General features: G+C 37.4%; 2 protein-coding genes across 6 annotated transcripts in view; both read right to left on the reverse strand.

The window, feature by feature from the left end:
* Positions 1 to 14468, reverse strand: part of LOC131075747 (uncharacterized) — an 81292-nt gene extending 66824 nt beyond the window's left edge. Inside the window, exons 1-5 of one of the 4 annotated variants that reach the window (XM_059217153.1) lie at positions 14373 to 14468; positions 13988 to 14040; positions 13089 to 13226; positions 12901 to 12990; positions 12409 to 12483 (exon numbers count right to left, since the gene is read on the reverse strand). In XM_059217153.1, the coding sequence (XP_059073136.1) occupies positions 12409 to 12483; positions 12901 to 12990; positions 13089 to 13226; positions 13988 to 14040; positions 14373 to 14403 (387 nt within the window). In that variant the 5' untranslated portion in view covers positions 14404 to 14468. The other 3 variants (XM_059217149.1, XM_058012629.2, XM_058012628.2) reach the window with 3 other exon arrangements.
* LOC131873955 (uncharacterized) lies at positions 7048 to 10006 on the reverse strand. Of its 2 annotated transcripts, XM_059217144.1 has the most exons (4): positions 9808 to 10006; positions 8537 to 9684; positions 7693 to 8391; positions 7048 to 7562 (listed from the first exon to the last, which is right to left on the reverse strand). In XM_059217144.1, exons 2-4 carry the CDS (start codon positions 9674 to 9676, stop codon positions 7194 to 7196), a joined length of 2208 nt encoding a protein of 735 aa, XP_059073127.1. In that variant the 5' UTR covers positions 9677 to 9684; positions 9808 to 10006; the 3' UTR covers positions 7048 to 7193. The 2 variants fall into 2 exon arrangements, with proteins under 2 accessions (XP_059073127.1, XP_059073126.1); XM_059217143.1 differs by having other exon boundaries at positions 8537 to 10006.
* Positions 14469 to 19729: the final 5261 nt, after the last annotated feature.

The following is a 19729-nucleotide window of genomic DNA, read 5'->3' on the forward strand; positions in this document are numbered from 1 at the left end:
ATTTCTATTTTTGGCAGTGGACAGGGTCCTGATCCTACAACAATTCTATGGTCTTCTTTACTCCGCTTCATCCTGATTTTGTTGATGATCAGTATGGGAGTCATAAGTGATTTTATTAAATATTATTTCCTTGTTCTAAGGTTTAATATTTAAATATTTGTATTTACTGATTAAATGTATTGAGGATGACTTAGGGAAAAATAATTATTTGATATCAATGTGTTATTTTCCTAAGTCAATGGTGTAATATTTGGTGGCAATTTGGAGTGATAAAACATCTCATGTTTTATATTTTTTATGTTGCAGAAAACGTCACCAAAGGTAAAGTTTGAACTTTGCCTAGGAGGAAGGGAAGTGGGCGCCATGTTGGGTGGAGACTTGAAATGAAATGAAAGGAGTTTGAGTTGAGTTTGGGCGCCATTTGCATTTCAATTTGGGGGAGCATGAAGTTATAAATATGAGTCTTGGGCTCTCATTTTGGCATCTTGAAAAATTGCATCGTTATGCTGCCGAATTGGCATATGAACTTACAAGCTTCGGAGTGCGACTCCCTAGTATTACTAGTTTCATACTTGAGATATAGTACCTAGTTGAGTGGTGTATTCTTGTGACATTTTCAGTGCATATTTCAGTATTTTCGAAGTGTGGTGTGTTTTCTAGAGTTGTTGGTTTCCCTGTGGCTGAAGCAAGTTTTTTTATCATACCTCCCTGCCTGAGCGACTAGTCATTCTGGGTACTGGCTCAATCCTTCTTTATGCTATTGGCGATATACCTTGTAAGTTTGCAGCACCATAGTTTGAGTTTTAGCTTTTATATTGCAAATCGAAATATTCTAGATAGGCATGGGTTTTGGTGAGTGCATTAGGATGCGTGCAGGGTGTTTTGGAGTGTTTGGTAGCTCTTCTTTGGTTTGTTCTTAGTTGCTGCTTGTCTAGTGTTGGTTTGGGAGTGATTTGGGGTGAATGGAAGGAGATTTGAGTGAGATATGAGCAATTTAGTGAGTTTACAGGTTGCTAGTTATGCATTTACAGCCTCCTGTTTTGGATATTGAGTTAGTTTGATGATCATTATCTCATGTGTTCAACAATATACTTCTACTCTCTCTTTCCTCTCTATTGTAAGGTTAAGTAGTAGTACTACTAACCGTTTTGGATTGTATTCTTCATATCCCGTTGAAAAGTGGAAGAGGCTGGCTTGCCGCCTATATCTGATATTTTGTAATTCAGTCCTCTCGCTGCATAAGCGGTTTAGTGATATTGGTTGTAATGATCCTCCCGCTACATAAGTGATCGAGTTGAGTTGTTTTGTAATTCAGTCCTCCCACTGAAATATTGTGGTAGAGTGATTTGTGTTTAAAGTATTGTTCTCTTGGTTGGTTTACCGCCAAGTTCTTTGCTTTCCCGCTGGATAAGTAGAAGGGGCTGGCTTGCCGCCCGTTATTGTATTTCAGCAGTTTATCTCTAATGATCCCCTGCTACCGTATGCTCTCACCCTCCCAGTCTGGGCTCTTGGTGATCAGAAAGTGTAGGGTTCCTTCCAGTTGTTTGGATTTCATTATTCTAACCCTAACTGGTGATTGGTGTGAATGTGGTATTGCTCTGAAAAAACAAAAAAATTAGTGGGAATATTACAAATCCGCCAGGTAAAAAGTGAATTTTATACCCTAAAAGTGACTTCTAAAACATAATCTTGGCTTATTTCTCCTCATTTGTGTTGCAAACAAAAGTTTTTTGACAGCAGGTTGAAGAAAGGGTGAACAAAGTTTGGCTTCCAAGATCAAATAGGAGGAGTTGAAGACTGATTTTTGAAGCTTCAACAAGTGTTGCAGCATCATTTCCATACATTTGCAAGCTCCCATTGGCTACAAGAGGTAGGTTTTTTAACATTTTTTTCCAACTATTTTTGTTTCACAAATTGTCAAACATGAAACATTAATTGTTTTTCATTATTTTGTTTTTGTTTTTGAATATGTTTATGTTGTTTCTTGCCATAGGAACTAGAATGGCATCTACCTCTTCCTCCATTGGCAATGAACAAACAATTACAAAACAAAGAAATGATCCAAATTCTCCCTTATGGAAGTATGTTGACATTATAAAACCACTTCCAAGAGGTGGGGGATTCCATTGGAGATGCCAAGGATGTGGTATTGAACGTAATAGTTCATATTATCGGGTGGTAGGCCATTTGTGTGGAATAAAAGGAAGAGACATCAAAAAATGCCTTAGAAAAGATGGTAAACCTATACTAGATGAGACAATGATGAAATATATTAGGGAGCATGAGGAGGCAGAAGAGAGAGAAGCCTGCAGATTGAATCAAACTGCACCAAAGAAAACAAGGGGAATGCAAACCCCATCTAATCCCGATGTTGTAGAAGACCACCCCTTCTTTTCCACAAATGAACCTAAAAGTGAACAACCCTTGACACGCAAAAGAACAAAGAGGCTTTTAGAAACTGCATTTCAAAATGAGAGTCGAGACATTGTTGACCAAGATGTAGCAAGGTGCATATATGCAAATGGGTTGGCTTTCAATGTTGTTTGCTCCCCATATTGGAAGCAATGTTGAAAAGTGTTAATGAAGCTCCAAGAGGGTATAAGGGCCCAGGTTATGAGAAGGTACATGGAACATTATTGGAGAAAGAGGTGAAGGGGGTTGAAGATGCATTGAAACCCATAAGAGATTCATGGGCTGAGACAGGTGTATCAATTGTTTCAGATGGGTGGAAAGATTCTAAAAATCGTCCCTTGATCAATGTCATAGCGGTGTCCCCTAAAGGGGCAATGTTTTTGAAAATTGTGGCTTGTGAGGACCAAGTAAAAGATGGCCAATTTATTGCAGATATTCTCATCTCCGCCAATGAGTTAGTGGGACCCCACAATGTTGTCCAAGTCATAACGGACAATGTAAAAAATTGTAGAGTTGTTGGTTTGTTGGTTGAGGAACGTTATGATGACATCTTTTGGACACCTTGTGCGGTACATTCACTCAATCTTATGCTACAAAGGATTGGGACTAAAATAAAATGGATCAGAGATGTGTATGCAGAGGCTGAGGACATCCAAATGTTCATCACAAACCACCACATATCTCAAGGGATTTTTAGATCCTTTTCGAATTTGAAGCTATTGAAGGTAAATGAAATAGTAATTTAATTTTCCATTTTCTGATTTTTTTAATTTTCAATGTTCATAATATCATTGTGTAAGCTATATTGTGTATTCTTCTTTAAAGTTTAGCTTTATTTTTTAGTCATTTTGGCATTAGTTTATATTATAGGTTGTTGAGACCCGTTTTGCATCAAACACAATCATCTTAAGACGACTTGTGAAAGTTAGAGTGGCACTATGCAATATGGTGATCAGCACCAATTGGACTGTATGGAAGCAGAGTAGAAGTGAGAGGGCAGCAAAAATTAGGGACCGAATATTGAATGAGAACTGGTGGGATCTTGTGACATATCTCCTTAGTATCACTGAGCCCATTATGAGCATGATTCGCTATACCGACATGGATAGGCCTTGCATTGGTGAGATTTACGATGGCATTGACTCAATGCTTGAAAAAATGAAGTGCACTATAAATGCAAGAGAGAAAGACCCCAATGAGAAATTCTTCAAAGAAGTGGAAGCAATTGTTGTTGAAAGGTGGAATAAGATAACCACTCCTTTGCATCTTCTTGCCTATGCCTTGACACCAAAGTATTATAGCAATCAATTTCTTGATAATCCAGGAAGGATTCCACCATGGAGAGATCTAGAAGTATCTGATGGGTACAAGGAAGCATTTCTTAAACTATATCCCGATGATGATTTGCGAGATACTGTTACAAATGAGTTCATAGAATTTGCAAATGGGAATGGTCTAAGTGTTGATGCCCATAGATCCAAGAAGGATGCTCATAGTTGGTGGTACTTCCATGGTGCATGCTTCCAACACCTACAACCCCTTGCTATCAAAGTTTTAACACAAGTTTAATTAATTAAAATTTATCACAAGTTTATTTATAGTTTACTTTGTCTTCATAGGTTGCTAGTAATTTTTAATTTTAATTTTATAAATGTATAATTTTAATTGTTTACTTTGTCTTCATAGGTTGCTAGTTCATCTGCTTCAGAAAGAAATTGGAGCACATACTCTTTCATCCACTCAGTAAAGTGCAATAGGTTGCTATCAAAAAGAGCGGAGAATTTAGTATATGTGCATTCCAACCTACGTCTTCTTTCACACAAACAACGTGACTACACCCATGGAGAAATGAAGATGTGGGATATAGATCCAAAGCATACTGACTTGGATGCTCCCGTTTCTCAGCTTCTTGCATTAACACTTGATGACTCAGATACCGAGCAAACTTATAGTGCAACTGCAAGTGGCATTGGCTCATCTAATGTCAGTGTCAATGATGAGGATGAGGATGAGGATGAGGAGGAGGAGGATGATGAATTAGAAATTTAGAGATTCCATTTGATGATTAAACTTTAAATTGTTGAAAGTTGAAACAATGATACTTGAATATTTTGTCATTTTGATATTAAACTTGATGTATATGATGCTATTATGGTATGATCATGATGCTATGATTACAAGTTTATGTTTGTTTTGTTCTTTATATGATGCTATGTGACATGCTAATCTTAATTCATGCTTATATATATATATATATATATATATATATATATATATATATATATATGTTTTTGTACTAACGAACCCAAACCCCTTTTCAAAATTTTGCTGTACCAGCGTACCGGTTGTTCGAACCCGAACCGGCAACCTAGCATGAGTATAAAAGATCAAATCAATGATAACTCAAACCAAATTTGCTATGGAGGAATATGCTAAATCACCATCTCCCATACCCAACATATCCAAGCAAGATAGTGACACATTCATGCTTAGAATAAAAGGTCTGAAAGAAGAATTGGAGAGTGCCAGGGTTGAGGGAGCTAAGTAAGTTATAATTTGGTGAATACTGTAATGACCTTCCCATTTGCAGCTTGGAGAAGTTTAGATCTTGGCATTGGTTTGACTATGTATCTAGGGGTACATAGGTTGTGGTTATATTTTGCTTTTCAGTGATTATTATATGTTCTATTTCAGTGTGCTTCTAGTGCCTTTATGACTCATGGTGTGTACGGACCACCCACATGTTCAAGATGAGGATCCCTCAACATGTCAGTTGTTGATGTCATTGCATTGAGATGCATGTATGATGTTGTGTCAACTTCCTTTCAAAGACTTGATGTACTCTTTTGTGATGATAGCTCATGTCATGTGTGTGAGATGGTGTTATACCTGGTTTTATTATGCTTCAATTTAATGATGTGCAACATATTGTTGAAATGCGGAATAAATGTGATTACAAACTTATTGTGTTTTGAGGCATTAATGATTAATGTTTATGTTGAAATAAAATGATTATGTGGTTTATATCAATTATATGAAATGAGATTATGATATGCTGTGGTTTAACTTTTAAGTCTGTCATTTGCAGACTCCTGTGGTGTTGTGGACTCCAAGAATCACAGAGTGAATTGTTTGATGAATAATTGAACCCTAAACAAAACAACAAACACAAAACGATAAGAACATATAACATTTCCCTTTTGTTTTGAATGATGTGGACTGTTGTCTGCTGCTGCATGCTCTAGCATCAGATATGTGGAACACTCTTGTGTTAACTTTGGCTTCTTCACAATTCGTATTCATCTTCTTCTATGTTCACTTTCACACATTTTTATACAGTCTCTTTTTTTCCCCTCCTATTTGCACATGTTTTCATACATTTGCTTCATTATTAGTCCAATTTCTCATACCCTTGATTCTTGAGCCTACATTTGTTTTCCTGAGTCATTTCACATGACATTTGTTTTCCTTACTCATTTTCACATGACATTTGTTTTCCTTAGTCATTTTAATAATGCATGTGAATGATTTTTCATAGCATAGATTTGACCTCAAATTCAAATTGCCAAGTCCTACCCTTTATCACTAGCTGTTGGAAGTTGACTTGATACATGTTCATGTGACTATTTGTTATGTCTTGGTATTTAAAGACGTTCAATTAAGCATTTAAACGCATCTAGGAATCATCAAGCAATCCTAGAGCATTCACACGTGAAGGAACACTTTGATTTGGATCTTTTAATGGAATCAACATTTACATCAAAATCATCTTGGACATTGCATGCTTGATCCTATTGTCATTGATCAATCGCCAAAGGCATTAAATCTGGTAACCTAAGGGATTGGCGAAGAAAATGTAAACTTCTTGCAATTCAGTAGCTTCTCTTAGGTATTTTTCAATATCCAATAGACAACAAAGAAAGAGCAAGCTAGGTTGCAAAAGTACACAATATGTCAGATCAATCTTGTGGGTTATAAAGCAGGGCTACACATTACAACATGTCCATGGAGCATAGATTCGATCCCACACAACACATGTCTAACCAGCACAAAATTCGTATGTCTTTTATAGTTCCAAATAACAAGCATATTGAAAACATCCATTTGTATACTCGAACAACTAAAACCTATGCTGCATTAGCATATGATTCTCTATTGCATACCAAAAACTCAATGCCCTATCTCATATAATTTTAGATTATCCATTTATTACAATTATATCATTCCCAACTACATTAATTTATCTAAGTTAATACTATTTAATTCATTTATATTTTTTAATTAGCATACATTAATTTCTTTTTATACTATGCATTTATATCTTAAACAGGGGGAAAGTTAGGTGTAATGATATTACTTGTTTGGACAATAAAAATCATTATTCTTCTATGGATTATTTGTTAAGATTACTATGAAACAATTAAAAATTACTAAGTTGCCGGTTCGGGTTCCGGTTCCGGTTCAGGTTCGAAGAACCCGGTACGCCGGTACGGCAAAATTTTGAAAAGGGGTTTGGGTTCGTTTGGGTTCGTTAGTACAAAAACATGTAAATTTATATATATATATATATATTATATATATATATCAAAGCCTATAAGCATGAATTAAAATATGCATGTCACATAGCATCATATGAACAACAAAACAAACATAAACTTGTAATCATAGCATCATGATCATACCATAATTGATAATAGCATCATATACATCAAGTTTAATATCAAAATGACAAAATATTCAAGTATCATTGTTTCAACTTTCAACAATATAAACTTAAAAGTTTAATCATCAAATGGATCATCTAATTCTTCATCCTCCTCCTCCTCCTCCTCCTCATCCTCATTGACATTGACATTACATGAGCCAATGCCACTTGCACTTGCACTATAAGTTGGCTCAATTTCCGAGTCATCAAGTGTCAATGCAAGAAGCTGAGAACCAGGAGCATCCAAATCAGTATGCTCTGGCTCTATATCCCACATCTTTGTTTCCCCTTGTGTGTAGTCATGTTGTTTGTGTGAAAGAAGACGTAGGTTGGAATGCACATATACTAAATTCTCCGCTCTTTTTGATAGCAGCCTATTGCGCTTTACTGAGTGGATGAAAGAGTATGTGCTCCAATTTCTTTCTGAAGCAGATGAACTAGCAACCTATGAAGACAAAGTAAACAATTAAAGTTATACATTAATAAAAATAAAATTACTAGCAACCTATGAAGACAAAGTAAACTATAAATAAACTAAAACTTGTAAATTAAAAATTTTAATTAATTAAACTTACTTGTGATAAAACTTTTATAGCGAGGGGTTGTAGGTGTTGGAAGCATGTGCCATGGAAGTACCACCAGCTATGAGCATCTTTCTTGGATCTATGACGAAGTGCATCAACACTTAGACCATTCCCATTTGCGAATTCTATGAACTCATTTGTAACAACATCTCGCAAATCATCATCGGGATATAGTCTAAGAAATGCTGCCTTATACCCATCAGATACTTCTAGATCTCTCCATGGTGGAATCCTTCCTGGTTTATCAAGAAACTGATTGCTATAGTACTTAGGTGTCAAGGCATAGGCAAGAAGGTGCAAAGGAGTGGTCATCTTATTCCACCTCTCTACAATAATTAATTCCAGTTCTTTGAAGAATTTCTCCTGAGGATCATTCTCTTTTTCATTTATAGTGAACTTTATTTTTTCAAGCATTGAATCAATGCCATCATAAATCTCACCTATGCAAGGCCTATCCATGTCTGTATAGCGAATCATGCTCATGATGGGCTCAGTGATACTTAGGAGATATGTAACAAGATCCCACCATTTCTCATCCAATATTCTATCCCTAATTTTTCCTGCCCTCTCAGTGCTACTTTGCTTCCATACAGTCCAATTGGTGCTGATCACCATATTGCATAGTGCCACTCTAACTTTCACAAGTCGTCTTAAGACGATTGTGTTTGATGCAAAACGGGTCTCAGCAACCTATAACACAAATTAATGCCAAATTATTAAAAAATAAAGCCAAACTTTAAAGAAGAATACACAATATAGCTTACACAATGATATTATTAACATTGAAAATTCAAAAAAATCAGAAAATGTAAAATTAAATTACTATTTCACTTACCTTCAATAGCTCCAAATTTGAATAGGTTCTAAAAATCCCTCGAGACATGTGGTGGTTTGTGATGAACATCTGGATGTCCTCAGCCTCTGCATACACATCTCTGATCCATTTTATTTTTTGCCCAATCCTTTGTAGCATAAGATTGAGTGAATGTACCGCACAAGGTGTCCAAAAGATGTGATCATAGCGTTGCTCAACCAACAAACCAGCAGCTCTACAATTTTTTGCATTGTCCGTTATGACTTGGACAACATTGCGGGGTCCCACAGACTCAATGGCAGAGATGAGAATTTCTGCAATAAATTCGCCATCTTTTATTTGGCCCTCACAATCCACAGCTCTCAAAAACATTGCCCCTTTAGGGGACACCGCTATGACATTGATCAAGGGACGGTTTTTAGCATCTTTCCACCCATCTGAAACAATTGTTACACCTGTCTCAACCCACGAATCCCTTATGGGTTTCAATGCATCTTCAACCCTCTTCACCTCTTTCTCCAATAATGTTCCACGTACCTTCTCATAACCGGGGCCCTTATACCCTCTTGGTGCCTCATTAACACTTTTTATCATTTGCTTCCAATATGGGGAGCGAACAACATTGAATGACAAACCATTTGCATAAATGCACCTTACTATATCTTGATCAGCATTGTCTCTACTCTCATTTTGGAATGCGGTTTCTAAAGGCCCTTTTGTTCTTTTACGTGTCAAGGGTGGTTCACTTTGAGGTTCATTTGTGGCAAAGAAGGGGTGGTCTTCTACTACAATACTGGGATTAGAAGGGCCTTGCATTCCCCTTGTTTTCTTTGATGCGGTTTGGTTCAATCTACGGGCTTCCCTCTCTTCTGCCGCCTCATGCTCCCTAATATATTTCATCACTATCTCATCTGGTATAGGTTTACCATTTTTGCCAGGGCATTTTTTGATGCCTCTTCCTTTTATTCCACACAAATGGCCTACCACTCGATAATATGAACTATTACGTTCAATATCACATCCATGGCATTTCCAACGGAATCCCCCACCTCCCGGAAGTTGTTTTATAATGTCCACATATTTCCATAAGGGAGAATTTGGATCATTTCTTTGTTTTGCAATTACTTGTTCATTGCCAATGGAGGAAGATGTAGATGCCATTCTAGTTCCTATGGCAAGAAATAAAATAAACATATTCAAAAACAAAAACTAAATAATGAAAAAAAATTCAAGTTTCATGTTTGACAATTTGTGAAACAAAAATAGTTGGAAAAAAATGTTTAAAAACCTACCTCTTGCTGCCAATGGAAGCTTGAAAATGTATGGAAATGATGCTGCAACACTTGTTGAAGCTTCTAAAATCAGTCTTCAACTCCTCCTCTTTGATCTTGGAAGCCAAATTTTGTTCAACCTCTCTTCAACCTGCTCTCATAAAAAATTTGTTTGCAACACAAATGAGGTGAAATGTGTCAATAAGATGTTTTATAAGTGTTTTTTAGGTTATAATTTTTTCTTTTTTAAAGGCGGAATTGAAAAAAAAAAAAAATTTGGTTTGTTTTTTAACTTATTGGGCCGCCCAGCCACGCGGGTTCGACTGGGTCCGCCCGGGTTCGACTGGGTTCGACCCCGGGTTCGACTGGGTTCGACCCGGGTCGAACCCACCCTGGGTTTTACGAACCCTGGTCGAACCCAGGTCGAACCGGACCCGTACCAGGGCTTCCCAGGGGCGAACCCTGCAACTTAGAAAAATTATACAAATTGTTTTTTATGGGAGCAAGTAGCAATACGGTAGACATGTGGCACTGGGAAGTGGATGAGCTGGAAGGTGGCAGATTTCCTTCTGCAGTAGGAAACCATTACCTTTTTCACACACATAAAGGGATAGTGGAATTATAGTATGGTATGCTACTGGTTGGTTGGGATGAGACTATTATTAATCTCCCAGGTGTGAAGTCATTGTGCAAAGCATTGTGTTGGCATCTTGGTACGTGAAGTTGGTATAAGAGTTCCAGCTCAAGAGAAAAAAATTTGTGCTTTGACTCTGGGTTTTTGCCTTTGTTGCAATGGCCTCCTCAGCTGGTGGCAGGAAAGGCAAACATCCAGTCTAGAGGATATTATAAGGTTAAGCATAGGGGGTAAGATGAAGAAGGAGAGAAAGCGTAGTGAAGATATGATCAAAAAATATTATACATGGATAAAGAGATCTTGAATCCTAATTTACATACATGGGTGTTACACATTTGGGAATTGACAAAAAGTATGGATAATACTCCCTATGTGAGCACAAGGAAATCCATCTTGAAGCTATTACTAGATCCTCACCAATCCATTGAGCATAGGAATATGTTTGACGCACCCCAATCCCTCAGTTGTGCCTCTATGCTGTCTATGGTTGTAGGCATTTATCTGCTCCATGAGGATATAGACAGGGTCATTATTCAAGTTGAGGTTTTCTTCAACTGTCATCGGCAACACTTACAGGATTAATGGACAGAGTCTGAAGGACTCACAAGGCATTTGTGGAAGTGGCGAAGGACCTCAAGGTAAATTTACATTTTGATGCTCATGTCAAGTGTCCTGTTTGTTGCTGTGAAATCGAGTCAGATGACAAACCTAAAGAAGTGCCCCTGGAGAAGGGGGCTAAATGTCATAAATGTATATGTATGTCAGGTGGCGAGGGGGGCCCTGTGTAACTTGCCTTGCCTCCCTTGTTTCTATGATTGTGGCATAGGATTGACTCTAGTAATTTGCCCCCCTATTGTCTTGCATTTATATACTATTAGTATTTGGATACTCTAAATAGTTGTAGGTTGGCTCTTTTTGCCGCATGTAGGAAGCTGAGGACCAGGCAACTGCTTAACAGGAAATAAGAAGCTAATAAGGTTGCATGGGAGATTAAATAAGGGCAAAAAAGGCAAGGGAATTTTGTTAGTAGGCTGCATTTTATTGAACAACCCATTGTTCGTCCTTATGTGAAAGAGAGAGGAGGTTATGTGAGGTGAAGAGGGTGCGGTGGGTGGTGTAAGATCTAGAGAAAGAATTAAAGAAAACAAAGAGACATGAGGTGAGAAACTGAGAGAGAGAGAAAGCTTTAAGGAGAGTTTGGAAGTTTGTGGTGACAGAAAATCTCACCTTTGTACAAGGCTGTATATTTTGAGAGATAGAGAGAGAGCAGAACTACTGGAACAGAGGATTATGAGAGACAATGCAGGGGAACTCAAATTTCTACCCAGACTTGTATTCCGAGACAAGTATAGATAAAGAAACTGCATTTTCAATTGATAAAATGAAACAAGATTTGTATTTAAAACTGCTTCCTTTCAATATGCTTGTGTGTGTTAGATTTTTGGTCTCAATTCTTGGTGTGAGTTTGTCTGATAGATTAGCTGCCCCTGTGAGAGTTATTACATGTATTATTGTATATGCTTGTCTTCGTGTGTATGTATGATGTCTTTACCTGCAGCAACAGGTAAGCTGGGTGTGAGCTCCTAGTGATTGATTTGGGTGGTCATTGGATTACCCACAGCAAGTTAGAGGTTGCATAATGGACTGCAGCAAAGAATCATGATATTTTTCTTTGAGGCTGCATGAGTTGCCTAAAGCAACGCAGCCTCTCATTGTTCAAGCTACAAGTAAAGAGAACTGGAGTAAGTTTTCTGGCACCGCCAGTGGTGGTGGCACCATCAATATTAATGAAAACTTTTACTTCAAAATTTAAAAACCTATTTTATCAGCTGTTTAGATTCAGCATAACGAAACTACAACAAAACTTTATGTTTGTAAAAATAAAAAATAAAATTGATGATGAAAAATTTCCAACAAAGAGGAGATCACTTTTAGTTGTGATTTTAGATAAATATAATTAATTATAAAATGAGCGATTACACCCATACCTTTGAACAGGGACATAGCAAAATAAGTGCATCCTTATTCCCTTGATAAGGAATGTTACAGAAAGGGCAATAGACCTGCACAGTAGTAACATTTTAATTGATTAAAATGTGAATCCCTAGTAACCATCAAAATTAGTTAAATGGAAATAACCTATAACCACCAAAATATAATTTACTGGCAAATAACATACCGAATTGAGATCATTTATGAATAAAATTCTAATTTTTGGATAAAAGAGAGTTGTATAAAAAGAATGCATTGGGTAATCCAAAATATGTTCCGATGTTTTTTTTACACAAAATAAATTCTATAATTAAAACATAGAGCTTGCTCTCCTCTATGATAACAAGGAAGAAGCATGCTAATCTGTTGAGTTGCTAGTTAACCCTAAATTGTCATTGAACTCAAAATCTTGGGTAACATGAAGATCATAAAGTCTAACCGAAATGAAATAGCAATCATAAGCCAATATAAGAAACCATACTGCTCACCAGATTTTCAAGATTGGCTAGTTCAATATCTGTTTCAGCCTGCCGTTGTTCATATCTTTCAACAAGATCACTTGGTAGACTTCTTTGAATCTACCACACAAAATATCATTCACCATTATGACTCAACAACGTAATAAATTTATATTCTGACTATAAAGAATTTAATTCTGTGTAGCATTCATACAAACCTCTGACAAAGGAAATGACTCCTTGCAGCCATTAGTGTCCAAGCAGCATAAAGAAGTACAAGTTTCAAAACATCCCGATATGTATTCTTCTACATGCTTTTCTAAACATTCAGAACAAAAGAGGTGTCCATCTGCACACTGTTTTATAAATAAATTTATGGATCTTTCTATCCACATAACATTGACTATAATAATCAAGGCTAAAAAATCTTAAGAGATTTTACACAATATCACTGTGCATATCATTGATAATAATAATCAAGGTTAAAAGGTGTTAACAAAGAAGATTTCACACCATATCATTCTTATACCATTCATTATAATAATAATACAAACTAAAAATTCTTCATAAAGAAGATTCGAGACCATATCCTTTTGCATACCCTTAATTCTAGTAATTAAGGTTAAAATACTTTAATAAAGAAGATTTTACACCAAATTATTGTGCATATAATTGATCATAATATTCAGCGATACAAAATTTAGCCAAAAACTTTCAGAGCATATTGTAAGCCAAATGTTCTAATCAACTTCAGCACTACCAAGAGAACATTAATTTTTGAAAGCCTGTAGAATTTGTTATAAGTATTATGAAAACGTCCTAAGCTATTCTATGCTGTACATATAAAGCTACCCCAGCTAGTGACGTAATCAAAATAAAAGCATTTGTAGGCGTCTTGTTTTACAGGGATGTCTCAATTTGCATATTTAATCAGCATGAACATTCCTTTGACAACAGTTAGGCACAGAAACTGCCGGCTGTTTACCGAGACATAACTTGCAGGCACGTTTCTCCTCTATAATTAACTTCAGCACATTTCAACCATAATTCAAAAGCCACAATCTTAAAATCACAAACAATTGGAATATAGAGAAGCACTGTTCAGTAAACACATTACCTGTGCCATGTTGTGAAAGGGAACTCCCTCCAAACAACGACTGCACTCCATATCTTCGGCCAGAAAAAGGAAACAAATATATAAACGTTAACAAATTGGAAAACAGGGGAAGAATTATGAATTGACTTCGAAGTTTAGGTTAGAGAACAAATCATAAGTTGAATCCCCTTTCCACTGCAAATACCAAAGTAAACTAAACAAATCGGTCTTCTCTCTCACCGGATTTTTCTAATGGCGGAAAAATTCAAATCAGAGAAAATTTTTAGTTCTTTAATGAAATCAAGCTTGTAACAACGACAAATCCCAAAGACTGTCCTAAAAATTCTTCCATTAACTTCACACGCACAATAAATATATTTATTGAAAAACACAAAAACAGGCTTACAGAAAAACACAAAAAAGTATACTGAATTCATCTTTAAAAAAGCCGGGGCGATGTCCAACCAGCTTTGACAATCATAATATCAAATTAGTTTTTAAAAAGAGAAGAAAAAAATTTAAGTACACTTTTAGATCATAGTGGAAGCACATTTGACCGTAAATAATATTTATTTTACATTAAATTAATTTTAGACCTTGCAAATGCATTGATCAGTGATTTAAAGAGAAAAGGAAAAAACTAAAGTAATTTCTTTAGTTCATATTGGATGCATATTTAATCATAGATAATAACTAGCAATTGTACCTTGATGTGCAATGGGTATGTCAAAGAGGTGTGTAAGGTTGATAAGGAAAAAATGTGGCCTATTGTTTTGCATAAATTTGTGTAGTACATGAGGTCAATTGGTAGGCCATGATGTTGTTTATGCAACAAAGGTCTCAATGGAGAAGTGAGCTTAAAATCAACTATGCATCCACTTACAAGGAACCAATAATAACTAAAACAAAACCTTTGAATTGAGAAGATAATCAAATCTCATTACCAGAGAGAGGTAGAGATAAGGCTGGAAAGAGGGAGAGATTGGGGGAAGAGTGAGAGAGATACAGGTAAAGAGAGTGATGGAGAAGAGGGTAGGGATATAAATAGAGTTGGAGATAGAGATGGAGAAAGAGGAGAGGAAGATGGAGAGAATGAGAGAGATATGGAGAGATAAAGAGAGAGATAAGAGAGGAATAGTTAGATATGGAAGAGAAAAATAAATAGAGGGAGAGAGAGGGAGACATAGAGAGATATAGATACAGATACAGATAGGAAGTGTATATAAAAAGAGGGATAGATACAGTGGTAGAGAGAGATATAAAGATAAATAGATAGAGATAGAGGGATAGATGAAAGAAGAAATTTGGAGAGATAGATATAGAGAGGAATATATATATATATATAGATAGAGAGAGAGAGAGAGAGAGAGAGAGAGAGATGGTGAGATAGAGTGATAGTTGTGTTGAATATCTGGGTAACTAAGCTAGGGGGGTGTGAATCAGTTGACAGCTTAAATAATTCCTTCAATGCTTTCACATAATTGAAATAACCAAAAAAATTAATTATAGCAGATATAACATGAAAACACATATGCACATCACTACAGGCCCACTCAAACAGCTAATAAAGTGAAAGTTTGGGGTGATATTGCAAAAGATATAGAAGAAGTAAGAGATGGAAGATTCGTTCTCAATGGTGATTTCAATGCTTTGTTGGACCTATCAGAGAAAGGTGGCAGTGCAAGTAAAATTACCAAAGATATGCTCAATTTCAAAGAATTTGTTTGCAGTATTGATGCGGTCCATTGCATTCCCAAAAATGGGTGGTACACATGGACGAATAGAAGATCCAGTTTCACCAACATCACTAAAATACTAGATTGCTTCTTAATTGGCTCTCAATGGTCACAGGGTGACATTTCTACTGCTACATCCACTCTCCCATTTGCAATCTTTGATCACTATGTGGTTATGTTGGAGATTGGGCTTGAACACAAGTGGGGAAGTGGTTACTTTAAGTTTGAAAATATGTGGTGGTGGGAAGGATCTCTATTAGAATTGTTGGAATCATGGTGGAATGAATGTGATTTCTATAAAGGTACGCCCATCTTTTGCATTACCAAAAAGCTTTAATATATAAAAGATAAGCTTAGAATATGGAATAGAGAAATTTTTAAGAATATATTAGAAAAAAAGGAACAAATCAAAACAAAATTAGAGGCTCTTAACAAGTGGGTCATGAAGGATGGGATGTTCAGGCTGGAAGATTTTGAACCGAAAAGATACCTAAAAAGTAGAGTGGCAAAACTACTTGCGAGGGAAGAAGTATATTGGCATGATAAAGCCAGAGAGGTGTGGATTAAGGAACGAGACGCTAACACTAAGTTCTTTCACACATTGGTAGAAGCAAGGAAGTCTCGAAATGTCATTTGTGGGATCCCTGATGGGAATTGTATTCCTTGTATTGACAGAGATAGTATTGGATGGGTAGTTGTCAAGCATTTCAATAAAAATTTAACTACAAAGTCTCCAATGGATCAAAATTGGGATGAGTTCTTAGCTACCATGCCTAGATTGGTAAGAGAGGAGGACAAAAATTGGCTATTGAGCCCTTTCTCAGAAGAAGAAATTAGGTGTACGTTTTTTGGTTTAAACCCCGATAAGGCGTCGGGCCCTAACGAGTTCCCAGCGCGGGGTAAGTGCACCAAGATGGTGAACAGAAAAGTGGGCACATGCAAAAAAAATTAAAAAAATTCATAACCCATGAATGTTCTAGAAATTAAAAAACGTGTTAGGCTTGGTAACACCAAGCCTAGCCAAAAACAATTAAAAAAACAAAAAGATCCTCAAAACCCATACGGGTTTGAGGAACATTATATTTAATAATAAAAAATCAAAAGTTCCTCAAAAATCATATGGGTTTTAAGGAACATTATATCTTTTAGAAACACGTACGGGTTTTGAGGAAGTTTTGGCCGTAGTTTTGCATGTAGAACTAGGAACCAAATAGGAAGTGGGGAGAGAGATAGAGGGAGAGAGATGGAGAGGGAAATAAAGAGAAGGGAGAGAGGGTGATAATAGGATTAAGAGAGAGAGAGAGAGAGAGAGAGAGAGAGAGAGAGAGAGTAGGATAAGGAGAGGGGATGGAGGGAGAGGGGAAGAGAGGGAGGTTAGGAAAAGGAGAGGGGGGGAGGGAGAGAGAGAGAGAGAGAGAGGTAGATTGGGAAAAGGAGAGGGGGAGAGGGAGAGGGAGAGAGAGGGAGATTGGGAAAAGGAGAGGGGGAGAGAGAGAGAGAGAGAGAGAGAGAGAGAGAGAGAGAGAGAGAGTAGGGGGTAAGAGAGAGAATAGGGGATAGGAAGAGAGGAAGATAATAGGATAAGGAGAGAGAGATAGAGTATGTGGAGAGGGGCTAAGAGAGAGAATAAGGGATATGAAGAGAGAGAGAGGGGGGGGGAGGGAGGTGTTAGACAACTTGGATAACCAGAGGACAAATGAGAGGGGGAGGTGAATCAATTGTAACCGAATTATATAACTTTAAGCATTTAAATCCTTATTACCGGAACACATAAACTTAATACCAGAATGCATAAACCAAATACCGGAATGACTAATAAAGCATTTAAACATAGACATAAATCACAGAACTGTTACCATCCATCCATACACACATGACGCCAAGATTTGTACATGGAAAACCTCGTAAAGGGAAAAACCATGGTGGGAAGCCTACCCACAGTCAAATAATACTTTTGCAGTAATCATGTGATTACAATATGAGGGGCCTACACATGCAAGTAGGCCAATAGCCTAGAGCACACTACTCATCACAAAAAGGAGCCTCACTGACTACATAAACATCAGACTACAATCTGAAAAGAAGAGTGAACTGCAAGTATAACATCTCCTATGCCTGAGTATAGTTCTGGTTAAGCTCAATACTGGAGGCCTTAAACCTCTCTTACAAATCCAATTCGATCACCTATGATCGACCAAACCTTCTACATATGATTGCAACATTATTCACACACAGATCATCCCATAACCTTAACCTTTCAACCCATGATCTACAAAGAGATCTTACATCATATGTATACCAACCCTGGACCTAAACAATTAGGTCGGCCACCTAAAAGATAATACAATAAATTTATAACATAAACCCATAATCCAATGATCAACCAAGTCGGCTTAGGCCGAAAACAATGTAAATCAATCATTAAATCTCGTCGGTAACGCATCAGGAACATCCTCCAACACGTTACAAAAACTGACCCATAACCTAGATAGCATCGAACCCAAAATAGGTCGCCATAAACCAAATCCAACACCACCGATGAATTGGAACACAGACAAGATAACCAACAGCATCCTGAAAGCCATCTAGAAGCCACACCAACACCACTTATCACGTGCATCAAAAGATCTTCAACAAAGCTCTGCCAGTAAAACCCTTACCGGTGACCAAAAGGCTTACTAGAACAAATGATAGCTCTTGAGTCATCAAATCCCAAACCAACTGATCGTGGTACACATCTGAATAGCATGAATGACAGATCCAAACCAATTCCACAAACCAAAGCATATCGAATCCTACCGGATCAATATCATAATCAACCACTCTACCGGAACCAATCAGAAATCGGTAAACAACCAAAACAACCGGTGTTGCCATCAATGACAAAACATTAATGTAACACATAATCAATTCCAAATTGCCAACAAGAGGGAGATTGGGAAAAGGAGAGGGAGAGAGGGAAGTTGGAAAAAGGAGAGAGAGAGAGAGAGAGAGAGAGAGAGAGAGAGAGAGAGAGAGTAGGGGGAGACAGGGTAAGAGAGAGGATATAATAAGGAGAGGGGAAGGGAGAGAGAGGGGAAGGGAGAGAGAGGATATTGGGACAGAGGGAGAGGGAGGGCAGAGATGGGGAGAATAGGATAAGGAGGGAGAGAGAGAGAGAGAGAGAGAGAGAGAGAGAGAGAGGGAGGGAGATTGGGAAAAGGAGAGGGGGAGGGAGGGATATTGGGAAAAGGAGAGGGGGAGAGGGAGAGAGAGGGATACTATAGAGAGAGAGAGTAGGGAGGAGAGGGGGTAAGAGAGAGAATGGGAGATAGGAAGAGAGGGATAGAATAGGATAAGGAGAGGGGGAGGGAGAGAGAGGGGGAGAGAGAGGAGATTGGGAAAAAGGGAGAGGGAGGGCGGAGATGGGGAGAATAGGATAGAGAGAGAGAGAGAGAGAGTAGGGTCAAGAGAGGGGGAGGGGGAGAGAGAGAGAATAGGATAAGATAACAAGAGGGGGAGGGAGAGGGGGGAGAGGGAGAGGGAGGGGAGAGAAAGAGAGAGAAGGGGGCGGGTGAGAATAGGATAGGATAATGAGAGAGAGAATGGGATAGGGAGAGAGAGTGGGAGGAGGAGAGGGTGAGAGACATGAGGTAGAGAGAGAACGAGAAGGAGAAAGGGTGAGAGAGTCGGAAGAGAGAGAAGTGTGAGGGGGAGAGAGATGATATAGAACTCAAGGAGAATAATTAGGGCTCATAATAGATAGAGACGGTGATGGGAGAAGGAAGACGAGAGAGAGAGAGAGGAAAATAAGAGAGACATGCATGTATACAAACATGTATACATATATCTATATAAATATATGTATATAACTATAGATATGCATATATACATACATAAACACATATTATATATGTATGTCTATACATATGTGTAGTAAATGCTAAGTTTACAAGCATACATTATTATGTCTTCATAACGGGTTATGTAGAACTATGAATAGTACTTTTTGTTTTTCAAAACCCGTGCGGGTTTTGGCTTGGTAAGA

The sequence above is a fragment of the Cryptomeria japonica genome, chromosome 1, assembly GCF_030272615.1.
Source record: "Cryptomeria japonica chromosome 1, Sugi_1.0, whole genome shotgun sequence".
Taxonomy (NCBI): domain Eukaryota; kingdom Viridiplantae; phylum Streptophyta; class Pinopsida; order Cupressales; family Cupressaceae; genus Cryptomeria; species Cryptomeria japonica.